This window comes from Manis pentadactyla, chromosome 5 (genome assembly GCF_030020395.1).
Source record: "Manis pentadactyla isolate mManPen7 chromosome 5, mManPen7.hap1, whole genome shotgun sequence".
In the NCBI taxonomy this organism is placed as follows: domain Eukaryota; kingdom Metazoa; phylum Chordata; class Mammalia; order Pholidota; family Manidae; genus Manis; species Manis pentadactyla.
Window position 1 is genome coordinate 25,603,326 of NC_080023.1, and position 11,555 is coordinate 25,614,880.

The window sequence follows — 11,555 nt, forward strand, 5'->3', positions numbered from 1 at the left end:
AAATTGATTTCTTCTTACTGTTTTCCATGAAAGGCATCAGCCACATATGGGCTGCCATATCTCTATTCAAGAATCATGACTTGTAATAAGGCTGTCCTGTCATTTCCAAAGTCAGACACTTGATTGGGGACCTCAGTGGAAGCTGACAAGCCTAATTGGCTGAGACATGTTGTGGTGTTTGTCATCAAATTTAGAAAATAATCAAGAAAGACTATAAGAGCTTCATCACGAGCAATCAGAACTTCCACTCTTGATGAGTCAAATGAATCCTCAAAAGAAATGCCAATGATTAACAAATGCAATTTGTATTATGATGCAATTTATTAAGGGAAGTCATGAGTGGAATAGTATTTCTCTGCATTTCTGTATTTTCTTATTTTAATTCTGCAAGTATGTTATAAAATTTTTAAAACACAAAAGTTTTATAGGGTCATACAGCATCACCAAACATAACATGTCCCATCTGTTTTGAGGGGTTATAGAGACAGACCTTCCACAACTAGTTTTCCTTCCTAGTCTTTCAGTCTTTCACTGAAGGGTGCATTTTTAATGTCTAATGACATTATTTCATGCTTTTATTTGCTGCTATTTCCTTTAATTTTGACCTGAGTGAAGATGGAAAACAGTTAATGTCAACTCTTGTTCATTGGTATTGAGTAAATGAATTTTAAAAAGTAAAATGTTCTATATTGAAATATCATGGTATTCTCTACCAGTTTTTTCTACAGTAAAGTCAGCTCCTTAAAGGTTCTTCCCCAACACCCCCCACACTTATCATATCAAACCTTGAGAAAAGTGGAAGTAGGAATGGTGTCATTACATCCTGCTCTTGCTTCAGCATCACTTATGGAGTGTTCCTTTTTTACCAACTTACGCTATTTGCTTGAATCCTTACATCATTTTGGAGAGTTAAGTCCTTTCTTAGACATAAGATTAATTTCCCTCTTGAAAGTACACAATTTTAAGCCATTACAATAGCAAACAATTTTAGAACAGTTGATAACATATAACATACTTTCCAAAATTTCATCCCTTTTACTTAACTCCTCAACCAAACAGCAAGGAGAATCAAAGCACTGAGGGGTCAGGCCTCTGGGAGAGCAGAGGCCGAAAAACAAGTTGTTTTGACTTTCGCTTTAGCATTTCCCATAACACCGTATTGCTCCTTCTTAAAATGTAACAGCTGTGTTAGTTAGAGGTCAATTACGGCTGCCCACGGCCATTAAAAAAAGCTACTACCTCCTATATATATATATAGGTTCTTCCCCAACACCCCCACACTTATCATATATATATATATATATATCCCCAAAAATATCTCCAAAACATATATATATATGCTTCCACTGAGGTCCCCAATCAAGTGTCTGACTTTGGAAATGACAGGACAGCCTTATTACAAGTCATGATTCTTGAATAGAGATATGGCAGCCCATATGTGGCTGATGCCTTTCATGGAAAACAGTAAGAAGAAATCAATTTTAGTAGGAAATAACCCAGACGATGAAGTAAAGGCCAAGGGAAGGAATTCAAGAGTACCTTACTTCTAGTGAATGGGAAATTCAGTCAGTTTATTAAATGAATACAATTTCTTATGAGCAACAGGAAGTTAAGTAAACAACAGGTAAGAAGAGTCATTGATATATTAATGTAGTATTATAAGCTGTCTCTAAATGAAGCTCAAACAAAGGAAAAACAAGGTACCATGAATTTCAAACTGAAAACATAAATTAATCCCTGAAAAACAGCCACCTGTGTAAGTCATTATGTAAGTAAACTAACACATTCTGAGAGACGTAAGTAAACTTAAATGATTGGAGGGCATTCTAGCTCATTTCTGCAGGGAATGGCAACCACATTCACAGAGATTATTTTCTTATTTCAGTAGCTAAATTCCTGATTTTTACCTTGTGTCTTTGAAAGGCAGTGTCGTAAGAGAAAAAGAATAATTTTAACTTGTTAAAGCATTGCAGGAATGCTTCAAGTAAAATGTAGGCCTGATTTTACACTTTGCATCCTAATAGGGTTTTTCCTGTGCAAAGATTTAGACCAGCTTCAAATAAACAGAGTATCCCAAAATAGGAAATATTCCACACAAACTCAAAGTTTGCACATTTAGAGTAACTAGATTACAAAAATCATTCATAGAATTTGTCGATAGTTTTATTTTTTAAATGCATCTAAAATATGGGTTTGAGAGACACAGGGAATTTAGCATGAAAAATGAATAGAAAAAAATGCTTCTTCTCTTGATGACAAAATTGATAGGGTCTGCCCACTTAGAAGTCAAATAGCAGCATGCACAGCGACAATAAATTATTATCTTTGCATTTTACCTTTGGGAGAGAGAAAAGTAATTCTAGATTTTCTGTGAAGAACACTGGTATTTCCTTGTTGAACTCAAAGCACATGGCATAAAAATATAAGGCCACAGTGATTCAAAAATCAATGGAATGACAAATGTCAATATTTAAGTTATCCATCACTGAAGGAAAAAATGGCATATGATATTGGACTGCTTTGACTTAGGAGACTTGGCAGAGCAAATTTTAAAATGTCTTAAACAAATGATAGCCAAAATAGGAATAAACTACATGGCATGGTGTGGGGAGACAAAGCAGAAGGTACAAATATATTGGGGATACGGTAAACAACACCCTCTTCTCTTTAAACCACACCTACCCAGAATTATGTATATGCAAATCTCACCAATTCCATTTGTTGCCAATATATTTGCAGAAGTCAAAATTTATCAATCTTTTAAGTCCCAAGCCTTGTAATAAAATGACACCATGTGATAGATATAAATAGGAGCAATTCTTATTACGTTCTTTTGTTTGGCTCTAAAATAAGCTATAATATGTATTAAATAAAATCCTAAAGGTTATTCTTAGAATCTTTTGCAGTAGAGCAGGTTTTTCTCTCTTGCTCTCTCTCAAATTTTTGCAGTAGTAAGAAAATACATAACTGTTGTCCACAGTCATATATTATGATATTAATTATACATACAGATAATTCTTAGCTGCCATCTTTAATCCTTATCCCTAAGAACTCTGCAAATATGACTTTAGCCTTACATAAGTAGAAGACATTTCCCATTCCGTTAACAACACCGTAATTAGAAGTACACGCTATTTCATTAAAACTTCAGTAGGAGCTTGACTATATTTACCTAATTCATTGCATTTCACATAATATTTCCATTCAGCAAATACACTGGAAAATGTATTTTTATGTGAACATTGAGGGGATTGTCTTACAGTACATATTAGGTCATTTGACATGGTGGGGGGTAAGGGGATGTGGGCTAGGGTGGGTATGTGGTGATATTGCTAGTATGCTCACACCCATAACCTACTTGTACTTCGCCTTTTTACTTCACCCACCTGATGTGCTGTCAATTTAGGTACTTCTGAGTCCTCCTGATGTTTTAGAATTTATTTTAAACCAAGGGTTCTGCATATTTGCATTCTATGAATAATGTATAAGCAGGAAGAAATTCAATTGGCCAAAGTACACGATTTCTGAGATCATTTATAAATACAGAAGATTATCTATTTGGATTTAGTAACTTTTCTTATACATGTGGAAAAATTTGTACCCATATCGATATACATATGTACTTTATTTCCACTTGGGAATATGCACACATCCCTGTCCTATAACAAATGCATCTATACCTGTCTGCTCTACACACTTAAACTTATCAGTTTGTCCACTCCTCTTTTTCTATAATATTCTATGGTTTTAGAGGACATCTTTAATGGATATGAAATAGAAACTGCTCTAAGGGATGATGAACTGCAGGGTATTGAGAAAAGGAAATAATTTGGTCAAGGAAATATATATATATATGTATATCCCCCTCAAATTCATACAGATCAAAAAAGCCTACTGAGGAATGTCCAACTTTAATGGCTCCTTCTTCTTGAATTTCAGACTCACGACCTCTTCCAGATGTAGCCCTGACTGGGAAGTGTACTCGCGAGTGCGATGAATACGGCCACTCAGACTCCTGCTGGATGCCGGTCCGCACTTCTCCAGAGAGGAAGAAGAGCCAGCCCAAACTCTCCACTTTCATGCCTGTTGATGAACGAGGAAGCCAGGAAAAGCTGGCCAATGGTGAGGCCGCCATCATGGGCGACCGCAACAGAAACCTCCTGAACAAAAAGTTGACCTCATCCTATGAGACCTTCAGTGCAGCGAGTCTCAGCAAAAATGAGGAAGCCAACCCTGAGGATATTCCCCTTACCAGAACAGGGGAATACAAGCCATCTCCCGTCAATACTCTCACTAGAAGAGAAGTTTACCTGTAGGCTATAAAGAGCAACAGCAAAGTTCTTTTCATGTATGAGAAGGAGAATAAGGGGCAAAACCCTTACAGAGTAAAACCATTTAATCAAAAAGAGGGGGCTACCAAAGAGACAAAGCTTTGCCTGCCACTTCTGCCTCCAGATCAGGCCTTTAGTGATAATGTCAGCCTGATTGTAATGTACAATGTAGAAACCATCCTTGTTACTTGCATGTTGAACCCCCTCACTGATTATTCCCAGTACTCCCTCTCCCTCTTCCCCACCCTGCTCCAAAAAGAAGAGAGAAAAGAAAAAAAAAGATGGTTGCTAGTTTCTTTCATGGTAACAAGCCTGATGAGCAGAACACAACACACACTCATCATCCCTAAGCTGAAGCATGATTTTTGTCACTTTGATTTAGTTCGAATGTCAACTGGCTGGTCAATAAAAGCAGATATGGTAAAATGTGTTTCAGACATACCATCAGAATATGTTTAATCACCATAAAAGGAAATCCCTAAAAAAATGATTGAGTCCTCCTGAAAGTCCAGTCCCTATAAAGGGGGTCTCTATAAGAAGCATCTTGGGAAGATCACAGTTTAATATTCTAACAAAGACTGAAAGCTGAACAGTACCCAGTTGGAGATTACAATCCCAAATTGGCATTCCTTTTTGAATCAGGAACATCAATCTCAATTCCATACAGTCGTCAAATATTCTTAGTATACACACAATCTTGATTGACCACATAAATCAAGTACACTAAAAACAACTTGTAAAAATTATATATTTTTTTCAGAACAGCACCAGTGTTATTAACTAACTGGAAAAATTATGTCCTTAAAAGGCCAAAGATCATATGGCAGATCAGGGAAATCATGAAGTAGGTTTGGTCTTGACATAGAAATCCATTAAGCAACAAAAGCAACTGAACCCATGGACTGAAACACTCCAACACTAGTTTATTTTACATTGTCTCTATACCCAAAAAACAGGCATTTCATTTTAAAATGAATTTTCATTGAAAGCTCAGATGAGATGTATTTTTGGTATTTTAATAGGTAATTAGTTGAGGTTCAACTTTAGTTTCAAAAAAATATCAGGGAAGATTCCACTTTTTGTGGGAATGTAGGTAAAGAAAGATACATGGCCATACAGTCTTATAACTTAAGTCCACTATTATCACTTTAAAATCCAGATTATTCTTGCTGGTCTTATTATCCACATTTCAAATTACCAATTATATTTGTTTACATGTTCAGTGCATGCCTCCATATTACAAAAGTGCATTAATTTCGAATCCTGTGCAATGTAGCACTATTTTAAGAATCACAACATTGAAACAAGGTGACACCCTAATTGACTTTGTCACTAATGTGATTCACATATTTTCTAATATATGTCTTAAGATAAATCCAGACTCAACATGAAAAAATGAGTTCTGGGCAGTGACATGTCTCATAGTATGTACATCTCAAGGTTGGAAAATATGTAGCTTTTTTTAGTGTAATAAAAAAACAGAATATGCAGAGTTTGTGTCACTTGCTCTATAGAAGATGATTTAATATAACTGTAAATCGATCTGGGATATTCAGACAAAAGTGACAATCCAGGGACAAAATAAGGGGTAACAGGTGAAGAGACAAACGTTCCCATCACTGAATGTTTGTAACCTGGTTAAGACAGAGCCTTGATGGCTCTCTAGCAAACTGTAGAAACAATGTAGTTTTGGATAGTTTCATGCTTTGCAGAATTTCTTAGACTATAAGGTGAAGCAGCCTGGAATAGGTTGTTAATTCACTATAGGTCATCAAAGCTTATCTTTGAAAACCACTTTTTTGGGGGGGGTACTCTTTTGGGGCCATTTCCTTATGCTCTTTCTTAAATGGAGTTTTCATTGATGCTAGTTTATGTATAATAGTTAGGATGAAAGAGGATATGTAATTGAAACAAAAACATTGGACTAAAATATCAATAATTAAACATGTTTATGTTTGATTATTATTTACATTTTGGAAAGATGCAATTCTAGTACTTTGTTAGGAAACTGCATTAAAGCAGTTCTGCCTTGTATAATCTGTAAGTACCTATTAAGACAAAATACTTCTAAAGATACTTATGAAATGTATACATATTTTTTCTTGCACGTTACAAAGGAAATATTCAATTGCATAACACAGGTGTTCAAGAAACATTTTAATGCATTTTTTTTTCGTTCATGAAACACTTGAAACCATTAGATAGCTCATTACACTGTATCTTAAAACCCTTCAGTTGTCTATAAAGCTAATACGGGTCATACTGGACCTTCAGATTAATTTGGATCCACAATCCCCAATGATATTCGCACCACATTCAGGACAGTCATGTCATTGTCATTTAACTTGTGAGCCTCTCTTTAGAACTAAAATGGGTGTGAAAGAAAAAAATTCAGTGTACTGTAAGTATTCACAGTAATTCTAGTAGAATTAGCTATCATAACATGTTTATTATATAATGAACTGGCATGACACAGAAATATATTTTGTGTTTGTATGACTTTTATTTTGAATAGGTTAAATCTGGTGCCACTTCATATATAGAGTGCTTTTGAAAAAAATCAATAAAAAGAAACAAAAAAATAAATAAATGAGTGAATGCAAAATAAGCAACTGTGCCTTTTATACCTGTTGTTATGGTAAAAAAAAAAAGGTTGTTGGGTTTGGACAATGAGGGAAAATGGGCTATTCCCGACTTTTTTGATCCTGTATATTTACCCATGTTTATTTTCTGGAAATAATAAATAATATATTAAAAATTTGCCTTCTGACAAACTCAGATAATGGACCAGTCTTAAATATCGTTCATTCATAAAAAAAAATTAAGGCATTGATATGGGTTGCTTAATTCTCACTCAAAGGCTAAAGCATTCATTGTGATAGTAACACAGACAGATATTACAAGAGGTGAAATCAGTCCATTTTGCAAGGTAAAATACTGATTTAGAATTCTATTCTTTATTTCACTTTTGTTTCTTTTCTTTTAGCTACTGCTTCGTTTTGGTTGTACAGTATATAAACCATACTTGCTTTCTGTACACAAGAATCTCAAGTGAACTTTGCATGCATTATACATTAGGACACATTTATAAATTAATGAGTAGCTATACAAATTTATGTGTATTAAAACATCTGTAGCTTCCGTCTAAAATCTAATGTTCATTCTCAACCTCCAGATATCATTTCAATATGGTTTCTGACTGGCCTGCTGCCTGAGTTTCAAAAAACAAGGGAGGCATTATTTTTATGGAAAGAGAAACTAAGATCGTACTGAAGATGGCTGGTTGAAAGGCTACCCTAGGAAACTGTCTTCTAGGAAAATAAAACACACAGACCAGAAGAAGTTGCCAAGAATCAAATAGCCATCCAAAAACAAGCATGAGAAACCTGAAGATCTAAGTGGTTTTAGGTACAGTGTATCAGTGATAAATATACAACGTGTCCTTAAGGGGGGAAAAAGTGAAACTGATCATGAATATCATAAAGCTTGTTCATTGTGACCCAGGCAGAGATATTAGAACATTGGGAGGAAGGCATCATTTTTTCAGCTCCTAGTGTTTACTTTCAGACAACTTTTCCTACATTTTGAAGCATTTGCATTCAGCGTGGTCCGATCTGTTCGTAATGTTAATCATTGACTATTGTTCTGCTACTTGGATGTTGATAGTGAAGCAGAGAACAATTTATCATCGTTTATTATGAGTCACTATGCACGCAACTATGCTAAACACAGCGAAATGTATTAAACACTCGTCCAACTATTTATGAAATACTTTACATAATTTAATTTGCTTTTGTACAGTTTTATGTAAATAAATTGCTTGTCATTTTTGTCTCTGCAAATTAAAATATAACATGGTCAAATGGTTTCATACTTGTAAGTGTACTTCTCTGTTGACAGGTAATTCAGTCTGATTGGACAAGAAATGAATGAATGCATGTACCAGTTTGATTTTAAATGGTTTGATTTCTGCTAAATTAAGATGGAGAAAGGAAGATGATGCTGCAGTAATTGCTGATTTAGAGAGTGTTACGCAAACTGTCATATTACTTTGCCTAGGATAGAACTAGGATTTCTTCAGTTTCATCAAAATAATTCCTGAGAATTATACCTAGCTGGCAGTTAAATCTTAAGTGAAAACAGTAGTAGAACTTATCATTAATGTAAAGATTTATTTTTTTTCAGGTGTTATCTATAGAAATTTCACATTTAAGGTAAAATTAATTGAGTAAAAATGTGTCTGTAAAGGAAATGTTCATCTATAATCTGAAGTAATGACAAATACAAAAACTTAGAGGCTAAAAAGAAACATGTCATGTGTAGTATAAAGAAAAAACTTAAGGCAAAACATAGTATTTCTACCTTAGTCATTTTTTTCTTTCGTTAAGCTTTCTCTACATTTTATGTTTTCCAATGATTTACTTTTTAGAAATTTATCTTTGTTTATTCCATTTACTCTTTTCCAGATTACAACCCAAATAATAATGGTTATCTTCTTATTTATTAAATTGATATCTATTTAAACAACGTTTATTTTCCAATCCAATTCAGAGATTTAAATGAGAAAGAAAATACTTTCTCTCTGTACAACAGAGTGCACGGAATTTTTGTGCCATCTCACCACAGTACTGTTAAAACCTACCTACGTGGAAAAACAGACATTCTAAAGATCCTAACCTTGAAGTTTCTCTACCATATTTTCCCTCTCTTGGATGAAAATTCAACTCACTGTGTATAAAATGACATATTATTTCTTAAATCAAACATATCTTCATAAATTGAGATTAGCTGGCGACCTTTCTTCTCTAGGGAATGAATTAGGAGTGCAGTGTGGTGAGGAAGTCTGCCACAAGTTGTAATGAGGTGAGCAAGTGAAATGTGCATTTATTCGGCTTCCTAACAGTGAGAACCAAACATCAGTACATAGATCGGTGTAACAGTACGTAAAGTGAAAGTACCACATAATCTTCTTTTAAATTCTTGATTTTAATTTGACAAACATGTCTCTTTACCCTGAACTTACATTCTTAGGTCAAAAATATTTTATTAAAAATCTCAAACACGTAAAAATGCAATGACATATTTTAGAAAGAAGACAGTAAAGAGACCAAAAAAAGTTGCATGTATTGCTTTGAAGGCTTGAGTCTGCTTATATTCTTCCACCTTTGACTTGTTGGGAGAGTTCCATGTACTTACTTAGGGGATTGAATAAAAGTTGAATGCAAAGTTCTGCCAGTATTAACATTTTCCCCTCTACAAGCTTATGTACCAATCAAAACATTTTGCATGATTTAGCAGAGTGACAAGGAAATGAACTCTCCCCACCTACCTGAGTAAAATAGGCATTTGTAAATTGGGAATTTGGAGGGTAAGGTGGGAGAATCACTAATGATGCAGACTGGCAGGTAATTATCTTCACTTGACATTATACAACATACCCTGGCAGGGATTGTAATGTGCATGGTATTTCTGACAGTAAATTGTAAATCTTAAAGATATAATAGCCTAATTTCTTTCTGCTCAGTACCCCTGACCTAATCTATCAAGCAATGGGATTTTGGTGGAACTTGGCTAGATAAATAGTCCCTCTAGATTTGGGGATTTGAATGATCATAAACGACAGTAGGCACTATCAAAATTGATCAGATAATTGCAGAATTCCAATTTACTTTGATTTCAACAGGCTGATCTCACAAAGAAATCTGAGTTCTTGTCTTATCCCTTCTCTATTTTCATATTTAACTTTTGTTGAGTCCCTATCTCAAAGCCCCTCACCATTCTTTGAGAAGTTGTTTGCTGTGTTTTTCTCCTTTCAGAAGTAAACCTAGTTTTCCCTAAAGGTGGTGGGATGTTGGGTTGCTAAACAAGGACTGGATGATTGGCAATACAATCAGCTTTATTTTAATGAAAATTTACGATATCACTACTTGAGCTCTTAGGTGGCAGAGTGAATAGGGACTGAAGTTTTATTTGTTTATTTTATCTTTATTCCTACTCTAATACTTGTTTATAAACTGCATGGGAGAAGGTGATTAACAGAGATAATACAAATTTTCTATGCTGTAGGGAGTGAGGAAAGGATATGAATGTAAAATGTGGAAAATTAAACATTGACACTCTCCTTTAACTTTAACGTTATTTTTTCTTGTGCTGCTGTTAATGGAAATTTTGTTTATTGGTTGAATTTAATATGTGTGACCCACACAGATACAATTTTGCCTTTTTATTGAACCTCCTTTGGGAAGACATAGAAGGTGCTTAATCGTTCATAAATGTAAAATTTGCCCCCAATACTTTTGGATAATGCTAAACAAAATGTACAGTCTACTGGGGATCTTCAGTTTTATTTTTTCCATTAAATGTTATCAATAGGATGATCCATTACCAAAAAGGTCACAAGAGAGATGCATAAGATGAATAGAAAAATGCCAGATGTAATCTTGGAGATTAGACTGGGCTTTGAAAAATAAACAATTGTAATCAATGTGCCTAATTTTTAAAAAGTTCTCTAAAGAAACACCTGAATAAGCAATCTAAAAAAAGAGATAAAAACCAGATGGTTTTTTTTTTTTTGGTAATTGAATTGAAAGTACTTTATAATATTGCAGACTTAGTAAATTTAGTAATAACTTGATAGGACAATGTCAGTTTTTTCTAAATGTGTTTTATACCATATTACATGGAACACTTTTATTGTCATTTTATAGATTGTAAAAAATTTGTGTACTTAAATGTTTTTATAAGGCATTTATGGAAAGGAAGTGAGGGCAGAAAATACTAGAAAAAAATGAAGAAATTAAGCAGATGGCCAAGTCATTTACTTATAGTTTTAACACTGGCCTTTAAGAGAAAAACAATTATTTGAGTGCTTCTCCACATCCTACAGACAGCTGGAATATGCTGAAACAGTTCTTCTTAAACTGGAGTTTGTGGTCCACTGAGCTGTTGTTGGGCAGCTGCACCCGGGGAGGTCTGTCTGTGTGTACTAGGTGAGACCTCATCCTGGGAGAGAGAGGATTCTTGATTCCCAACTAGAATTCTCGAACATATCAAATGAGTATAAGTAAGGAATCACTTAAATGCATAAATACCATTCTTAGTTGAGGAAACACATAAGAACAGACAGTTGGTTGGATTTGACCAATGAGTTATAGTTTGCTGACCCTGGTATAGATCAAAAACTACTTCAATTGATACTAAAATCCCTCTTCTTACACCTTACTT

General features: G+C 34.4%; 1 protein-coding gene across 7 annotated transcripts in view; it reads left to right on the forward strand.

The window, feature by feature from the left end:
* PCDH7 (protocadherin 7) overlaps positions 1-8,198 on the forward strand; it is a 396,928-nt gene extending 388,730 nt beyond the window's left edge. For 3 of the 7 annotated variants that reach the window (XM_036908429.2, XM_036908426.2, XM_036908425.2), the window contains one exon: positions 3,940-4,140. Coding sequence is in view for 4 of the 7 variants with exons in the window: in XM_036908424.2 (XP_036764319.2) it covers positions 3,940-4,316 (377 nt within the window). In the remaining 3 variants the exon portion in view is untranslated. Of the gene's footprint in view, positions 1-3,939 lie in introns of all 7 variants that reach the window. The other 4 variants (XM_036908424.2, XM_036908423.2, XM_036908422.2 and 1 more) reach the window with 2 other exon arrangements.
* The last annotated feature ends 3,357 nt before the right edge of the window (positions 8,199-11,555 follow it).